The 20,343-nt window shown below is 39.6% G+C and overlaps 1 protein-coding gene across 2 annotated transcripts in view; it reads left to right on the forward strand.

The window, feature by feature from the left end:
* LOC127424444 (KN motif and ankyrin repeat domain-containing protein 1-like) overlaps nucleotides 1-20,343 on the forward strand; it is a 103,416-nt gene that overhangs the window by 71,129 nt on the left and 11,944 nt on the right. For both annotated transcript variants that reach the window (XM_051669689.1, XM_051669681.1), the window contains 4 exons: nucleotides 295-391; nucleotides 13,096-13,281; nucleotides 13,596-13,683; nucleotides 17,524-17,743. In XM_051669689.1, coding sequence (XP_051525649.1) covers nucleotides 295-391; nucleotides 13,096-13,281; nucleotides 13,596-13,683; nucleotides 17,524-17,743 — 591 coding nt within the window. The remainder of the gene's footprint in view (nucleotides 1-294; nucleotides 392-13,095; nucleotides 13,282-13,595; nucleotides 13,684-17,523; nucleotides 17,744-20,343) is intronic.

Raw genomic sequence — 20,343 nt, forward strand, 5'->3', positions numbered from 1 at the left:
AAAGTTATAGGATGGTCTCTTGCTCCCTCTTTAGTGAATTAACTAACCTCCATTGTGCTGTCTGTCTGCACTGGTCTCAGAACAGTTTGAAATGCACCTTATTTTCATCCTAACTCCATATAAAGCCTCTGAAAGCAAAATGTTTTCAGCTTTTGGATGAACCCTTTGATTTTCAATGTGATAATGCACAGTAAATATAGGATTTTTAAGGAAAAAATGCACTAAAGTACACATTAGTGTACATAATTTGATTGTTGATTGCCTATTTGTATCCATTTCTCTTTTCTATATCAGGCAGTCAAAGCATCCTGAAGTCTATTATGAAGAAAGATGGCCATCAGGAACCTAACGGCACTAAAAAGAACCTGCAGTTTGTTGGTGTAAATGGAGGGTAGGTTCTCTTTCATTGAGTGATAAATGTCTCTGTTACGTATGTAACCTCGTTTCCCTGAGATGAAGGGAACAAGACATTGCGTCAGGAAGCTGACGCTATGGGGGAGTGTCCTTCTACATTACGTAGTTGAAACCTTTCTACAATAATGGCAGGACTGGCTATGGTGTTTAAACCCCGACCTTTTAGGGGCGAAGCTTTCCAGTATAAAAGTGGGCACGCAAACACTATTCCTCAGAATTTTGTGACTGAGAGACAAAGAGTACATCGCTCGCACCTCAAAAAAACCGAGTCCACAGTGTGGGGAACAGATTCCCATCATGCCGCACTTACACGACATAACCTTCCCAGAGAGGAAACATGATGCTGCAGTCTCGCGGGACGGCAACTGCCATGAGTATGCCGCAAGTGAATGTCCCTCATGGTCAGCCAGGAGGGGAACACTCAGAATATGTATATGAACTATGGTCATATAGTATGTATTAACCCCTTACAAACCCAGTCAGAAAGGAAGTTTTATTAGGGGTTTAAGTCCGAAGGGCTGAAACCCTGTTGTATTTGTCAGGATTTTTAGGGGGCCAAGCACCGAAGGTGCTGGAACCCTATTGTATCCGTTAGGATTTTTAGGGGTTCAAGCCCGAAGGTCTGAAACCCTATTGTATTTGTTCCGATTTTCGTATTATTCTTATTTTTATTAGGGGTTCAAGCCTGAAGAGCTGAAACCCTATTGTATTTTTCTGGATTTTTATTAGGGGTTCAAGTGCCTTAAAATTTTGCATGCAGTGTCTTTGTCCAAGGTGCCATCAATGTATACGGGGACAGTCGCATATCTTGAAAAACATGGCCGCCATCGACCAATCAGCTTTCAGCAGCATTTATATAGGGTTAAATAAGACCAATCGGAATGAAACCTGGTAGGCCTATTTGTCTCTTGGCCTAAGAGGTCTGTGCAAAATTTGAAAAATATTGCCCACCAGGAGGCGCTATCACATTTTTACATGTGTATAAATCATTGTGTATATACCACTGTTTCACAAAGAAACACATTATTCATACCATATTGTAGATATCCTCATTCGGAACAACTTTGCCTCAAGTACCACTGGTATGAAACAAAACGTTCAATAAATATTTGAGATTTATTAAAAAAAACACTACTTTTTCAAACTAGTCCTTGGCCCTTCACCCGATCATTAAATTGTTGCAGAGATTACATAATGGTTAGACATTCCGTGCATCTTAATTCAGCTCATTTTGAACATGCTTAGTGATTTAACATCGATTTAATATTTAAATCTCAGTTATGGATTAACTTTAAACTTGCAGCTGAGGTTGTATAAATATTAAATTGACCTTCAATTAAATATGAGTAACTTTTGAAGAGAACAGTGAATATGCCATCAGCCTTCTGAGAAACATTTATCATATTTATATTTGTTATGGCCCGAAATCTTGGCCATCAGCCGCAATGTATGCTTTCAAATCCAGGGTGCGAGTGCGATGGCTCGTCTTGGTGTCGGTGTGATTACCGCTTCCCTGTATGCGGGGACACGGGACAAAGACTGTTCTCTCAAGAAGAAATGTGAAAACAGTGTTAATTCGGCACTTAATGAGAGCAGTTACAAGCAACAGTTGATCGTCGCTTGTAATTGCAACAAAAAAAATTTAAGCTCTTAACTATGTTTCTATGTTTCTTTTTCTTTCTTTTCTCCCCAATTTGGAATGCCCAATTTCCAATGCGCTTTAAGTCCTCGTGGTGGCGTAGTGACTCGCCTCAATCCGAGTTCTCAGTTGCCTCTGTGCATCTTATCACATGGCTTGTTGAACGCGTTACCGTGGAGACATAGCGCATGTGGAGGCTTCACGCTATTCTCCGTGGCATCCACGCACAACTCACCATGAGCCCCACCGAGAGCGAGAACCACATTATGGTGACCACAAAGGAGGTTACCCTACCTAGCAACCGGGCCAATTTGGTTGCTTAGGACTCTGGCTGGAGTCACTCAGCACACCCTGGATTCGAACTCGCGACTCCAGGGGTGGTAGTCAGCGTCTTAACTTGTAGGCCCCTGTTTCTTTGTTTCTTAATTAAGTCTCACGTAGGCTACATCAAGTGCACATACTTTTATATGTTCATTTCAAGTTTGACATCTTAGGAAAGTAACTGACAAATGACATCTGTTTGTGAGTCTTTCTGAACAATTCATTCAGTGAACTGAAGATTAATACATTCGTGAACTGGACTGATTTGTTTATCATTCCATGCACAGCAGTTGTGGATCGCACCAACGGAGCAGGTGAGTAAATGATGAGAGAATTTTCATTTTTGGATGAACTATTCTTTTAAAAGGCTCCAATATCATAAACATAAGGTAATATGTTTCTTTTGACCAAATGTGTTTTGATTTCAAGCAGAGGATCTTTGATTTTTTTTTTTTTACTTTATACATCACTAATTACATAAGTGTTACTGCATGTTTATTGTGTTGCACAAGCAAAAAGTATTATAAAAAATAGAAGTGTGAAAAAAGCAGCACATTGACTGTGCTCAACAGTCGCACAATAAAAATATTTTAAAATGTCTGTTTTCATAAATAGTCATGGATGTCAAATAATAATAATAAAAAAGGGTTATGGTTTATATCAGCGGTCACCAATTAGCGGACTGCAGTCAGGGTCCGGACCTTGGCTGGGTTCCATTCGGACCATGAGACATCATGACACCGGCTGACCCATCTCGCTGTTTCTGCACTTCAGGTGATCAGCGCGACAAAACAATGGACCTGTGTATAGCGCAAGTGCTTGGGCATAGATAGCACTGATCTTTCAGCGCTGTGTCCTCTAATATTTTTCTCTATTACAGAACATGCTTCATTTATACCCTTTCGCGCTCCGCACGCGTTGCTAGACGTGGCACCAGGCACAGATTTGCAGACGTGGTTATTTTAACGACAGTAGGCAGTGGCAGAAAAATACAGTGAGCAGCAATATAGATACTGGAATCTTTCGCTAAAACACACTGCAGAAAACAAGAATGAAGCAAAGTGAACTTCATGTGTCTGAAATGAATTCGACCGTTCAGCTAAACCAGGTTTGTGACAGGACAATGTGCTTCCAGAGCGCCTTTAAACAATTACATTTTTTTTACATCTAAAATGGCCTTTTATTATGATCAGCATGTTTAAAGTCTTTCACAAACGGATTCTTTTTGTGAAAAATAATCAAAGATGTCATCATCTCTGGCATAGATGCAAGGAAAAACTTTTATATTACTAGTAGTATAGTGGAGTTCTCATGAGAATGTTTACATTATTTGATATTTATGTTCCATTTATAGGCCTACATTAGCTAACAGTATTTTTAGATTTACTATTGTGATGTACGTTGTTTGTTGTTGGTAGATTTTCACTTTATGGAAAATATAAAAAAGTTCCATTCAGACTTTTACATTTTTCCACATTTTCTCTCGGGGTGGGTACCAGGCCTGCTATGCCCCTTAGGTATCTACAAATATTCAAACACATATACTGGACTGCTGGACTCAAAACAAGTAGTTGATTTTATCTTTTAATATGCATATCGAAGTGCACTTGGTTGATGAACCTTATTGAAATATTTTAATCTTTTGGTAGGATATTTCCCAAATCCCACTACTTTGGCTTTGTCTCTTGGGCCGCAATGTCATAATCCTTGCCTAATTTTGAAGAGACTGTTTTGACTTTATGATTTTTTTTTTTTTCTTTTACAAAGTACTATTGCTGTCAACTTGTACATTTATAATAACTATTTCATAAAATTGATTAAACATTCCTTATGTCATTTCATAGCTACAGTATACTGACACCATGTAAGTTATTGTCCGGACCTTTGCTGGGAAGGAAATGTAGAGACCGGACCTCTTGGAACTTTAATTGAATACCCCTGGTTTATATAAAATAAAGTTTATATTTATTGCTCCAATAGTTCAAATATTGTGTACATGCTAAAAGATCCATGTTTAAAGCTTAATAAACAAATCCTATATGATAATATTCCATTTTTTTTTTTACATATTTCAAGTCAAGTTTATTTTTTAAGCACAGTTAAAAACAACCTTGGTTGACCAGTGCTGTAAAAAAATCATAACAATTACAAAACATTAAAAGCAGGGGAAAAGATATACGTTTTGAGCAAAGATTTAAAAACCGACAATGTGGAAGCAGCTCTAACTGACACAGGCAAACTGTTCCAAAGCTTAGGGCAGCCACAGCAAACACTCGGGCCCCCACTACACTGCAACCTAGATTTAGGGACATATAGCTGCTGGCTGAGGGATCTGGAAGGATTGTGTGTGCATAGTAAGTCTGTGAGATATTGTGGAGCTAAATTATTAAGGGATTTGTACACAAATAATAACATTTTAAAATTAATACGATATCTGACTGGCAACCAATGCAGAGAGCACAGAATGGGGGTGATATGATCAGAAGTCAAGCAGCCGCGTTTTGAACCATTTGGAGATGAGAAATGGAAGAATGGGGCAAACCAAAGTATAAAGAATTGCAGTAGTCGATATATTTGAATATTTGACTGTTTACAGACTTTTTACAGTGTGTGTTCCCACACTGGTAAAAAAACAAAACAAATTGCTTTATCTATTTACTATAAACCACCCTGTAATAATTAACTTTTATTAATTTATTGCTGCTTGTTATTTTTATTCATGCAGACTAAACTATCATAAATATCATAATAAAATAAATAAAAAATAAACAAATAATTCCACATTCCTTCTAGGAAAAGTACAATGGCACACCACATGATGTTAGACTTCCAACTTGGAAATTCCTACAAAATACTGCACTCCACTTTTGCCAAGACTCAGAGGCCTGTCATCACACAAAATTCTTGAAGGTGAACCATCTGCGCTCTGAAGGGTGTGGTTATAACCTTAGGCACATAGCCTTTTATGTGTTTAACAGTGGTTTTGAAAGACCCGGACCAAACTCCAGACATGAATTGTCAACTGACAGTGCTTGCAAATCACAGCCCGTATTACCGAGGCCAAAGCCAGCAGTAATGCACACGCAATTCAACATAGTCCAGAGGCTTGAAGGGAGGCCCCGTGAACACTTTTAGTTAGGTCCCAAATCGGGACTGTAGCCGGGCGAGGGGGATTTAGCCCCCCCACCCCCCTAGGAATTATGATTAAATCATGTTTTCCTGTAGAGGTGCCGGTTTCAGGTGCGTGATATGCAGATATAGTCGCCACATAAAGTTTTAGCATAGACGGGGTGAGCCCTGCGTCCAGTCGCTCTTAAGAAATGTAGGAATTTCAAGTATGGGGCAGTTCACTGGGTCTTTGCCGTGTGAAAAACACCAATTAGTGAACACATTACATTTCAGTGCATAAAGGCGTCTTGTGGACAGCACTCTAGCGTGTAATATGGTGTTCATAACTGACCGAGCCAATTCTGGCTCATCCGCTTGCTCCGTTCAAAGGCCACACATGTACAGTGCATCCGGAAAGTATTCACAGCGCTTCACTTTTTCCACATTTTGTTATGTTACAGCCTTATTCCTAAATGGATTAAATTCATTATTTTCCTCAAAATTCTACAAACAATACCCCATAATGACAACATGAAAGGAGTTTGTTTGAAATCTTTGCAAATTTATTAAAAATAAAAAAACGAAAAAAAATCACATGTACATAAGTATTCACAGCCTTTGCCATGACACTCAAAATTGAGTTCAGGTGCATCCTGTTTCCACTGATCATCCTTGAGATGTTTCTACAACTTGATTGGAGACCACCTGTGGTAAATTCAGTTGATTGGACATGATTTGGAAAGGCACACACCTGTCTATATAAGGTCCCACAGTTAACAGTGCATGTCAGAGCACAAACCAAGCCATGAAGTCCAAGGAATTGTCTGTAGACCTCCGAGACAGGATTGTATCGAGGCACAGATCTGGGGAAGGGTACAGAAACATTTCTGCAGCATTAAAGGTCCCAATGAGCACAGTGGCCTCCATCATCCGAAAATGGAAGAAGTTTGGAACCACCAGGACTCTTCCTAGAGCTGGCGGCCCGGCCAAACTGAGCGATCGGGGGAGAAGGGCTTAGTCAGGGAGGTGACCAAGAACCCGATGGTCACTCTGACAGAGCTCCAGCATTTCTCTGTGGAGAGAGGAGAACCTTCCAGAAGAACAACCATCTCTGCAGCACTCCACCAATCAGGCCTGTATGGTAGAGTGGCCAGACGGAAGCCACTCCTCAGTAAAAGGCACATGACAGCCTGCCTGGAGTTACCTGAAGGACTCTCAGACCATGAGAAACAAAGACTGAACTCTTTGGCCTGAATGGCAAGCATCATGTCTGGAGGAAACCAGGCACCGCTCATCACCTGGCCAATACCATCCCTACAGCGAAGCATGGTGGTGGCAGCATCATGCTGTGGGGATGTTTTTCAGTGGCAGAAACTGGGAGACTAGTCAGGATCGAGGGAATGATGAATGCAGCAATGTATAGAGACATCCTTGATGAAAACCTGCTCCAGAGCGCTCTGGACCTCAGACTGGGGTGAAGGTTCATCTTCCAACAGGACAACGACCCTAAGCACACAGCCAAGATATCAAAGGAGTGGCTCCGGGACAACTCTGTGAATGTCCTTGAGTGGCCCAGCCAGAGCCCAGACTTGAACCCGATTGAACATCTCTGGAGAGATCTGAAAATGGCTGTGCACCGACGCTCCCCATCCAACCTGATGGAGCTTGAGAGGTCCTGCAAAGAAGAATGGGAGAAACTGCCCAAAAATAGGTGTGCCAAGCTTGTAGCATCATACTCAAATAGACTTGAGGCTGTAATTGGTGCCAAAGAAGCTTCAACAAAGTATTGAGCAAAGGCTGTGAATACTTATGTACATGTGATTTTTTTTTCGTTTTTTAATTTTAATAAATTTGCAAAGATTTCAAACAAACTTCTTTCACATTGTCACTATGGGGTATTGTTTGTAGAATTTTGAGGAAAATAATGAATTTAATCCATTTTGAAATAAGGCTGTAACATAACAAAATGTGGGAAAAGTGAAGCGCTGTGAATACTTTCCGGATGCACTGTAGGCTTCGCAGCTCTGGTTAGAGATGCCAAACCGTGCCTTGTGTTTGAGAGAGATGATCTTTCTTCAGCGGTATTTCCTATGGAGGCCTGTCCAGTATTTCTACCATCTCCAGAAACCAGGACTGATTGGGCCATTTTGGCGCAATTAACAGAACTGTTCCCATACCCACTTGGACTTTGCTGATGACAGGATAAAGGAGGTGCACCGGGGGAAACGCATACTTGCGCATCCTGGCGACTTATATATGGCACTGCTGTTGTGTTGTCCGAAACGAATCCGAATTTGCGAGAAGATTGTGTATTTTGGCTTGTAACACTGACACATCTTCGGACGGAACTGTGGAAGACAGATTACCATTGAAACTGGGCAGCCGACGTGCAAATTGGATCATACAACCATGTTCGATCATTTTCAGCACCCAGTTAGAATGCCGTGCGAGCTTTTATTATATATCATATATATATATATATATATATGTGTGTCTGCATAACTTGAATGAACGCGACTGCACTAACCATTCATCAAGATGAGATTTTTCAGGTTTCTCTGGAGGAAACCACACGAGACCGAGCTCTTCGACCACCCTTGAAAGGACGTGAAGCATCTCCTTGTCAGTGGTGCATGCACGCTCCTTGCCCTTACTGGGGGAAGGGGCGGCAGCATCATCCATTGATCACTCGCAAGATGCAGTAGGAGACATAACATCATCCCCAGTGTCAGAACCACCGAACTTGACGAGGCTGTGCACTCCTGCAGAGGGCCGAAGCTCGTCACGCACATACTGTATCAGCATAGACGCAGTATATATATATGTGTGTGTGTGTGTGTGTGTGTTTGTGTGTGTGTGTATATATGTGGAATGTTTGTTAATAACAGCTAACAGATGGTAGGCAATTAAGGTCACAGTTATAAAAACTTAGGACACTAAAGAGACCTTTCTACTGACTCTGAAAAACACCAAAAGATAGATGCCCAGGGTCCCTGCTCAGTATATGGAGATCGAGGGGCTTGCGGGGCATGTGTTGGAATGAGGTCCACCTCAAATTCATCCTGCTTAACCTCGTGGCTCCCTTGGGAGTCACAGAAGAGGCGGGTGGGAAGGTGTGGGAGGCTGAATCATCCCTCAGAATGAGAGCGATTCGCAAGCGAAGCATCTTGAGACTCATGCCCTCACAGTGAGGTGTGTATATATACAGTGTGTGTGTGTGTGTGTGTGTGTATATATATATATATATATATATATATATATATGTGTGTGTGTGTGTGTGTGTGTGTGTGTGTATATATATGTGTGTGTGTGTATATATATATATATATATATATATATATATATATATATATATATATATATATGTGTATATATATATCTATATATAATATATATGTATATGTGTATATATATATCTATATATAATATATATGTATATGTGTATATATATATCTATATATATATATATATATATGTGTGTATATATATATCTATATATATATATATATATATATATATATATATATATATATATATACACACATGTATATATGTGGAATGTTTGTTAATAACAGCTAACAGATAGTAGGCAATTATGGTCACATTTATAAAAACTTTATAACTTTCTACTGACTCTGAAAAACACCAAAAGAAAGATGCCCAGGGTCCCTGCTCATCTGCATGAATTTGCCTTAGGCATGCTGCATGGAGGCATGAGGACTGCAGATGTGGCCAGGGCAACAAATTGCAATGTCCGTACTGTGAGATGCCTAAGACAGTGCTACAGGGAGACGGGAAGGACAGCTGATCATCCTCGCAGTGGCAGACCATGTGTAACACCTGTACAGGATCGGTACATCTGAATATCACACCAGCGGGACAGGTACAGGATGGCAACAACAACTGCCCGAGTTACACCAGGAATGCACAATCCCTCCATCAGTGCTCAGACTGTCCGCAATAGGCTGAGAGGCTGGACTGAGGGCTTGTAGGCCTGTTGTAAGGCAGGTCCTTACCAGACATCACTGGCAACAACGTCGACTATGGGCACAAACCCACCTTCGCTGGACCAGACAGGTCTGGCAGAAAGTGCTCTTCACTGACGAGTCGCGGTTTTGTCTCACCAGGGGTGATGGTTGGACTCGTGTTCAGGGACACATTATTCCATTTCTGTTAGTCACATGTCTGTGAAACTTGTTCAGTTTATGTCTTAGTTGTTAAATCTTTTTATGTTCATACAAATATTTACACATGTTAAGTTTGCTGAAAATAAAAGCAGAAGAAAGTGAGAGGAGTTTATATACACACATACATATATATTTATACATACATGCATATACACAATAACACCAGTACTAGGGTCAGTGGACGTTCAGGGCTTAGCCCAGACCTCTGTGGATATGGGGCCATACTTTGATGAAATATCAGAATGTAATACGCTTTATAATAAAAATCTGAATATATCTATGATGTGTCATTTATATAGTAAACTAAAAAAGTCTCACTAACTTTTGTCTCAGATACGCTAGAAGATCAGAAATTGCATGCTTTTAACATCTATACTTTAAAATGCGATTTAAAAAACCCCCCACTATTTTGTCCCTTTCGGCTGACCTACATCGTGTATGGCTGTATACAGTTTTCATTGATTTGTCAGGTGCAGTTTGTAAACAGGCTAAATAGGTACTAGAGATGAAAAATTATAGCTAGATCGCCTAAAGTTTGCTATGTTTATTGTATCGTGTCTTAATAAAGAGTTTTGCTAAACACACAAATGTCCTGGCTCATGACTTTAAAGTTAGCAAATTCCTCGAATACATCTGTATATATTACTCCTTGTTTTCAGGGTTATACATCTAAATATTTGGTACTTACTGCATCTGGATGGACCAACTCAACAAAGTTTCCAAGACACACAGCCGCAATTGCGTGCTGCAAACTCTCTTCTTGCATGCGCACACAAAACAGCTCGTGGGTAGGCTACTGAATTGAGTCTGTATTTGGTGTTGTCAATACCATAGAAAGACAGGAATCATTCATTTATATACAGTATATTACCCTAACTTTAAAATGTAATGTTAAAATAATAAAATGTAATATGTTTTCATATCAACTTGATACCCAAGCACTGGTACTTATGACATCACTACAAAAAGATGATCGAAACATTCAGGGCTTTACGGAAAATATTCGTGGCTTAAGCCCCGGTAGCCCAGCCCTGGAGCCACCCATGAATAACACAATAGCTTATAAGGATACAAAACTCCTGCCGAAGTGCTGCGGGGAATCAGGAAGCTGAAGCGGCCCGATCACCAGTGCAGTGTCGTGGAGTAAATGTTCGCCGGAACACTGCAGGGGAGCAGAGTCTCTTCTCGTTGTCGTGAAGATCCTGCCCGCTGACTCGTGTATGTTGACAGCAAAGTAGTAGAAGGCTTCTAGACGAGAGATGAATCACTGTCGTGAAGGAAGAAAATTCTGAGGAACCGCTTTTATACCTGACAGCTTCACGCCATAAAGGGCGGGGATTAAACACCATAGCCAATCCTGGTGTTATTGTAGAAAGGTTTCAACTAGGTCATGCAGAAGGACACTCCCCATAGCTTCAGTCCCTGACGCAATGCCAAGTGTACTCAGAGGTGTATAGTAACAAAGTGCAAATACTTTTACTGTACTTAAGTACAGTTTTTTTAATATTCGTACTTGAGTATAAATATTTCTTTGGACTTTTACTTTCACTTCACTACATTTTGAAGAGAAAATTGATACTTTTTCTCCAATAAATTTCTCCAGACCCTTTCGTAGCTTTTGCGACATGTTAACACCAAAAAAATAACAGCTATACCTGCAAAAATGCATGTAGATTGGCGATAGTGATGTGTGATTCGTTGAAAGAATCATAGTTGAATCTTTTCAATTTGATTCCTTTGAACTGAACAAAAATATTCAAAAAGCGGTCTGAATGATTTGTTTTGCAAATCTGAATCAAAATCACAAGCGAAGAACACGCCAGATTACGTGTTCCGTCATCTGTCTCCTCTGGGGAAGACAAGAAACTTCTCATGTGAGTTACATTTAACCAAGGTATGATGTGTATGAATAATTACTGTACCAGCGCTCATGAAAATGTCCAGCAATATTTATTTTTATATTTTATGAAGATGTCTGAATGGTCTTTGCCTAAACAAAACTAGTTTTCTGGTGGTTGCTAAAGTGTTATATTTGCTTTGTAGCACATTTATGCTACAGTATGTGGTAACTAGGGTTTTCTGGATGGTTGCTAGGGTATGCTATGCAGTTGTCAAGGTGATCTCTGCTGTGAGTTTTGGCGCATTGCTACAGTTTGTGCTGCCAGGTTGTTACTATGCTGTTGCTAAGTTGTTTTAACTGTGTTTCAGCAAATTGTTATGCAGTTGCCAGGGTGTTCTGGGTGGTTGCTTACAAGTCTCTGTTCTGGTCACTAATATGACTCAACTCCCTCCATCAATGTTCCAATTTTTATGGACTGTGGTGTTCATTTATCCCCTAAATATGATCATTCTGATGTGACTTGAATGCACCATTAAAGGGATAGTTCATTTAAAAAAGAAAATTCTCTCATAATTTTCCCACCCTCATTTGATCCAAGATGTGTATGATGATGTCTGCAGAACACAACAAAAAAAAAAAAGATTTTCAGAAGAATATTGCTGTTATGTAGGTCAGTTCAATGTAAGTGAATGGTGGCCAGACTTTGAAGCTCCAAAAAGCACATAAATGCAGCATAAGGGTAATCCATACAACTCCAGTTGTTTCACCAGTGTCTTCTGAACGGATCCAATTGGTTTTGGGAGAGAATAGATCAAAATATAACACCTTTTTCGACTATAAATCTTGACATTAGCAGTCTAATTGGCGATCAGGATTTCAAGTTCGATTACACTTCCTGTAGCGCCACCTAGGGCTCTGCATATGCGTCAAGCACTAGAAAGTGAAATCGAGCTTGAATTCATGATTGTGCCTAGAGATTGCAATGGCAAGATATACAGTGAAAATGAGTTGCAATTTGGTTTGTTCTCACCCAAAACCAACTGAATCACTTCAGAGCACATGGATTTGACCACTGTAGTAGTATGGATAACTTTATGCTCCCTTAATGTGCTTTTTGTAGATTGAAACGTCTGGCCACCATTCACTTGCATTGAATTGACCTATAGAGCTGACATATTCTTCTAAAATCTTTGTTTGTGTTCTGCAGATGAAAGAAAGTCACACACATCTGGGATGGCATGAGGGTGAGTAAATGATGAGCACCACCAATCAAATAAGTTGCCATGGGTTTAATGAACTGTTCCGTAATTTATGCTATTTACTTGTACGTTAATAGCAAATTTTATATCAGTTACTTTAATACTTAAGTCGTTTTCTCATGAGCTACAACTTTTACGTGAGTCAATTTCCATAAAGGTCTCTACTTTTTATCAAGTATGACAAATTGATATTTTATACAACACTGAGTGTACTGAATCGTAAGGGAAACCTTTCTTATAGCAGAAGTGTTTTAAATATATTGTTTGTCAGCTGATGTTTGTTATATTGATGTATAGCCATCACTCCATGCTCTTTTCCATTTCAAGGTATGAGACAACATCAAGCGATGACTCGAGCTCAGAAGAAAGTAGCTCCTCTGGGTCAGAGGATGAAGGGGAGGAGAAAGACAGGATGGTGGACGTGAGAGAGAGGAGGAAAGAAGAATTCCGAAATAAAGCAGCAGTGGACGAAGACAGAGATACTGAAGATTTAGGCCAGGAGAAAAGGCAAAGGCAAGTACTTCCAGGAACTATTACATCCAAGTGATTAATAAATTTATTTATGACCGTAAAGCAAGTCTAGGATCAGTAAGGGAATTTCAGGTATTTTGAATGTTATGTCTACAATAGAATATGTGAATATTTTTTTAAATGAGAGGAGTAGCCAGTTTGGAAGAATGAAACCTGAGGAATGGGAGACCTGTAAAATCATATCAGTTTATAATCCTGCATGTCAGCCCTGAAATTAAACAGAAACCGATGACATGTTCAGGATTTTTTGCCTAATATTGTCCATTTAGTGATGTGACCTTTTTTGTTCTTCCTAGATATGAGTTAAATGAGAAGATGCTTTCTGCATGCAACGTGCTGAAATCTCATCTCAACGACCCCAAGACTTTATCTAGTAAAGATGTGGTAAGAAAACATTAAATGCATTCCTCAGAGTAAAGCAAGTCTGTAATTCCAATATACTGCTGAGCAAAGGCAAAACGCAGCTACACATTTTGGATGAAGTTATTACTGAAATAAGTTCTCTTGGGCTATGATCTGTCTTGTGAAAGACTGGCTTGTCTAAACTATTCTCATGTTCTTGTTCATATCTAATCAGTCCATTTCAATGTGTATGTACAATACTTTTGGCTAGACAATCAAAAAACTTTGAAGCCATTTTTCTCGGTTTCAGTGCATTTTGCTTTTGAAGGGGAGTCTAGTACTTTGTAAAATCTCTCCCCTGTCTAAACTTAATCAGTAATCTTGCCAAACAAACAAGCTATTCAAAGCAAATTAGAGTCTTAGATATTTATGTCTTCATGCTCTACTTCACCGTGCCCGAAAGCTGTATTTGACCTGAATTTCAGACAAGCAGGGGCCTTGTCTGAGAAGTGGACCTAATTTAGAATAATTCTGATCATTCTATAACAAGATGCTGAATGTTTCTGTGAGTTTTGCAAAATCTTATGATTTTATTTTAATTTGGGTTTCCCTTCTGTGTTAAAGCTGAAGTGTGTAGGTGTGAAGGACTGCCTAGTAGTGGAAATATTTAAATACAAATATTTAAAGGGGTCATGTCATGCATTTTTTTTTTTTGTACTTGTTTTTCTTGAGATTCACTTATAATGTTAGGGCATTTTTTGCACAAAAAAAAAGTCATAATATAGTATTAAATGACCTTCTTTGGCCCTCTATCTGAAATGCTCAGTTTTCTGTTTTGTCCCCTTTAAAGCCGCCTTTTCACTGCATCCAACAGACGATTGATGGGAAGTCATTTATTTCCAACAGAGAGTCGCACGGGGGCTGTGTGGGGTTCCGACCATCTCCGGATGCAACGTTTTCTGATTCAATTTGAGCTTCGGCTGCATTTAAATATTAAAACTTGTGCCACTAGATCATATGCGACCGCCGACCGGATGTGATGTATTCATTAAAAATTGTCCTAAACTTATTCTAAACACCTGCTAATTCTTAATATTGGACGATAATTAATGTATAACTCAGAAAAAATTATTTATGATGCAACTAATATCACAAAATATTTTTGTAATTTAAGTAAATATGTGATTAAATCTGTACATGTCATTTATTTCTGCCCACACAAAACCTACATATATAGGTTGTGCGGTCTACTGAGGCGGAACGCTGTGTCCTCCCAGACATGGGCAGAACGTTGTTATGGGCCATGCGCGACACGGACGGGTTAAGCCGTTGCGCACCATCTCCAGGACGCGAGCGGGGTCTGAGTTGGGGTGGCAAAGCTCATTTTTAAGGTGGCAGCTGCCACACCGTGCCACCCTTCTGGCCCCGCCCCTGATACAATTAAAGCTGAGAATGTTGAATATAGTCCAGACTTATAAAAGATGCTAATGTGAAGGGTTAATAAATCTGTATCCAGCTGTAATGGATGGTTGAGGGGATTGCCCTTGACTGTTTCTCTGCTTAAATATGGGATAATGTGTCTCTCGATGTGTTCATTTTTGCCAAAATGTTGGATGTCCTGGCTAATACGAGACAGATGAGACAGCAACCACTGGCTTGTACTACACCACTGGCTTGTCTTTCGTTGCACTCCACACTACGTGTTCTTACATAATATAATAATTTAATCTTACATCAATATTTTGAGAGCAATTATGTATTTGATAAGTAACCGTGTGATCCGCTCCACGTTGGAGTCCTGATCATTGTTTATTTTGCTATTTAAATGGCTGGCTATACATACTGTATCAAACAAACAGACAGATATGGTAGTATTAAGTTTGGTACTTACCGGCATTACTGTCATGTCCAATGTAGTTGGCACTGCTCCATCTTTCAACATAAGTTCTTTTGCAAAGTCTGAATCATAAAAGTTCTCTAAAGAATCCTTAGAGAAATGTGCCGAACAAAACATACAGTATAATCCCATATTGATCGATAAGGAACTTTGTTCAAAATAAACTTCAGCCACTCTTTCCTAACTCTGTCATCATTCGGAAGGCTATACAGAGAAGACACATTTCCACAGCCAGGAACAGCACAATGTTTTTGAACGATGTCACAATCTCTTTGTTAGTTAAATAACAACTACAGCTATCCCTTTGGGTTGAGGTCTGCAACCCGACACGGGCCTGACGGGACCCAAGAACCCAAAGGGTTTCGGGCCGGGTTCGGGTCAGTTTTTCAAGTAGGGGTTCGGGTCGGTTTCGGTTTGTAATTAATGAAAAAATAAACTGGGTTACCAAACTTGTTTCACGCACACACGCTAACTCACAGACACGACAACACAGACGAGTTAGGGGCTGTTCACACGGATGTGTTTTTGTGCATGTCTGTTCTGTTTTCTCATTGTTTAAACACATGCTGGATGAATGTCTTTGACATTTGCACCGCGTCTCGCTTTTTCTTCAGTGTCTCGTGCAGGATCGGCACTGTTTAAACACCACGTTAAGTTAAAAAGAACTTCAAATTGTCAAAAACGTATGTTGAAACACTTGCGCTCCGTTTCTTTCTTTGCGCTGCGTCTAGATTGTTTTTAGCACAGTTGTCACAAAGATTCAACAATCTGAACAAGTTCAGGCTCCATAGAGGAGACTGTTGCAGTGTTTGATATTATTCCAGATTGTTCTGCACCCGGTGAAGTTTTAGCGCATAAATGGTAAGGAAATGCTTTTTTTCCCCTTCTGATCTAGTGTACTATGGGGCTGCCATGCCTTATTAAAACTGTGTATGTTTACTGTTTCAGTACTATTACGAATTTTGCCTATATGCTTACATAAAATACAGCCTATTGCAACAGTACTTGCTAGGAGAAGAAATTAGATAGTAAGCAATTTCGGGTTTGGGCATAAAATCTGACGGTATCATTCAGGCTGGGTAGGGTCGGGCCACACGGTCTCTGGTATGGGTCGGGTTTCATTTTAAGACCCGTGCAGACCTCTACCTCTGGGTGTATAGCAATGGCTGTACCTGTCCAGCTCTCTCATCATTCACTCTGACTGCGCACCAATGGGCGGACCAAAGAGGCGATGATGTAAAAGGAGGTGTTGGTCTCTTGCAGTGGAGATGGTCATGCATTAATGAAGGCCTCAAAGTGACGTAGAGAAGTCGTGGAAGTAGAGAATGAGACATGTTTTGCTTGGTTTCAATAAATGCTCTTTGGACTGGACTAGGGGGAAGTTTTGAGTTCTGAAACTTACTGTATGTTTTTATAGTACAATAAACTCAATATGAGAACAATCAAGTCAAAAATCAAGAACAATGTTATTCCTCTTGACATAACCCTTTAAAGGCAAGACGATTTTCTTATATAGCACATTTCATACACAATGTCTGTTCAAAGTGCTTTTCATTGAAATGATAAAGAAAAGAATAAATGTACATATTTATTTAAATATAAAGTGTGTCATTTCTACACTCTAGCTCCACCAAATGGAATTTCAAAAAGCATTATTTTCAAACAGGTTCCCCAAACACTCCGCCGTCTTTCACTGGTTAGACAATGTTGCTGTGTTGGGCTGGTTGGGATGCTCAAACAAACAGAGGAATGTTTTGATGGCGCCACAATGTTTACAGTTTTCGGGGGAATTAACCTACAAATGGTTTATTTATAGATGTCTGCATATTAAGCTGGAATAGGGCAAAGTATTGAAATGTTGAAAATGACACACTTTACCTTTAAAAATTGGAACTGTAGCACATACTACACAGCATTTTTTTTCTCTGCAATCCCTTATAATGCATACTGCTTGCAATTATATTCGTTAATATATATCGTTCCAGAGGGCATATGTGAACACAGTGCAGCATGAGTGGTTCCGTGTATCCAGTCAGAAGACAGCAGTGCCAGAGATGGTGGAGGATTACCTGAATGCTTTCAGAGCCATCTCACCTGCCCTGTTGCTGCATGTAGTAAACATGGCCGATGGCAATGGCAACACTGCCCTCCATTACAGTGTGTCCCATTCCAACTTCCACATTGTGAAGAAGCTACTGGATGCTGGTTAGTATGACTTTTTTCAAATCAACACTGTTTCACCCCATTGTAAAACAATTCATTTTGGCCGAGGGTGTCTTACATGCAGACTGTTTGCCGAGATCTCACTCGCTTCAGTCAGAGCTATGACACACTTGCTGATTAAAAATGGTGGAGGGGTGACACACATAATGACTCACTGCAACTACAGTTGAAGAAGTTTACATACACCTAAGACAAATACATTTAAACTCAGTTTTTCACAATTCCTGACATTTAAGAGTAGAAAACATTCCCTGTCTTAGGTCAGTTAGGATCGCTACTTTATTTTAAGAATGTGAAATGTCAGAATACTAGTGCTAAGCACACTCAAATGCAGACCAGGGCAAACTGCTGCCTGTGGGCCGATTTATCTTGAACGTTTTTATTAGATCTTTTATTTATCTGGCTTTGGGACCTATTGTGCATCCATAAGCTTTTAATATGCTCAGGGTTGTCAGATAATAGATGCAACATCCCAATCAGAGATTTATACTTGCACAAATAGGAAATATTTTGCCTTATGTTATACTTAATTTATGCAATCTGGCAACCATGCATGCGAGTGCACGCGCTCTCTCCTCTTCGGAAAAAACCTTAAAGTGCTCATGTAACAAGGAAGGACACCGGGAACTGGATTCTACAAACACAGGTAGGGAACTTTTAATTGACCACTTTTCTGGTTTACAGCTTTACACTAACTCATCAGCTTTACACTAACTCATCAGCTTCATACCAACTCATCAGCTTCACAGTAAGGCTCTCGTCCCAGTCTCTCTCTCTCTCGATCTGGTGTTGGCATGGTCCTTTTATGCTGCTCTCCCCAATCTCACTACAATTAGAGACAGGTGTTAGTCATAATTTGGCTCAGGTGTATGCACCCTTACCGCTCTCTCTCTCCCGACGGACGCTTGACCACGCCCCCGCTGCCACAGCTCAATAGTGCAATATTATGCTCAAAGAAAAGTGTGATGCAGCCACTCCATGTCCATTCGTGAGGCTACGTGTGCTGTTTAGTGCCAAGTCTGCGAGCAAACCTTTTCAGTGATGAACTTTATTAAAATCACAATAGATCTTTGCATCATTTGCACATGGAGGGGACACGCGAGCAAATCCAAGTGAGATAGGAAAATGTTTGTTCTTTGTGTTATTTGTAAAATGCTGAAGTCCCTCACACCTGTATGTGAATGTTACTCTTGCAGTAATCATTAATCAGTGTCATGCAGCCTGTTTTATTCAGTGGTATGCTGAATGGGGTGCCAAACAAACCATGTTAGAGACTCACATTATGACCCATGAGCGTGTAAACAGGTTGATAATGTTCTGAGAATAAAACAAATGTGTCCACTTTGCGGCAAACATTAAAATAAGCCTTTAGAATCTATAATTTCAGAATATTTTATTTTACTGTTAAACCAGACTCCTGATGTAGAGTGTTAAATTGAATACTAAATTACCACTGCATTGAATTATGGTAAAATAATCAATTAATTTTATTCAGCCTTTATTCAGTTTTACTATCACATGATAGAAAGTATAGCAGCAAAACTTCAAGCAATCGCAGAATGGTCCCATCAGAATACATTTCAGAAAATTGTGCATCATTCATTGAGTGAATGTCTGGGCTTAAAAGATAAAACTATGCAGAACTTTTTATCTTCTCTCTTTCATGTTCTACTTAACGGCTGATGTGGCCCCTGTACCAAAATAATTGCACACCTCTGCTCAATTGAATATGTAAGACTAATACTGTAAATTGGCAAGCAGATTTTCTTGAATACCATCAAACACACAAAAATCCTTGCATTTTGTGAATGCACAATTGCTGCATCAAACCTTATAAACGTGTATGATTGTGCAAATCAGTATGTCCTAATCTGCAGGCGCATCATTTTGCTGTCATTTTCAGCGACAGATCATGTGAAAAAACAAAAAAAAACAAAGCAATAAATGTTTTGTACATAAACTGTTATTTACGTTGTTTTAGTAGCATTTAAACATGATTTAATACATTTAAAAAATGTGTAATTACGATACATCTCCACTTTATATAGAGCACCCCCACTATTTTCAGAAGCACCTTCAGCGAATTTGATCTGGAACCGGCCTGTCAGCAACACATCAACATCATTAGTTTATTCAACTATTTGAATTACAGATGCAGGACATGAAATCCTTCTACAAAATTCCCTTCTGCGATATGCAGTCTGTCTACAATAGCGCATGCACAAGTTTTGGTTTGCAAAGGTCTCCTGGCTTCTTGTTTATTTGTTAAGGAAACGTCTGTTTTTCTTTATCTGGTGCTGCTGTGCTTGAGTAATATTCATCAGTTTTAAATGCATTTTAGAGAGTGTTAAAGTTTAACTTATTTGATTTTAACCCAGAAATGTTTCCATGGAAATAAGTATGTAATACTTGTAATGCTTATAGACTCGGCTGATTTCTCAGTTATCATCAAAGGTGTTTATTCATCTTCCGAAGTTTATTATAAGTTATCTGTACACAAAAAGCTTAGTTAGCTCTTCAGTATTGTAACGAGCGCACCTGCAGGTCTCCGTGCAGAGCGTGAGCCTATAATGCTGTCTTTG

Source organism: Myxocyprinus asiaticus, chromosome 3 (assembly GCF_019703515.2).
Source record: "Myxocyprinus asiaticus isolate MX2 ecotype Aquarium Trade chromosome 3, UBuf_Myxa_2, whole genome shotgun sequence".
Lineage (NCBI taxonomy): Eukaryota > Metazoa > Chordata > Actinopteri > Cypriniformes > Catostomidae > Myxocyprinus > Myxocyprinus asiaticus.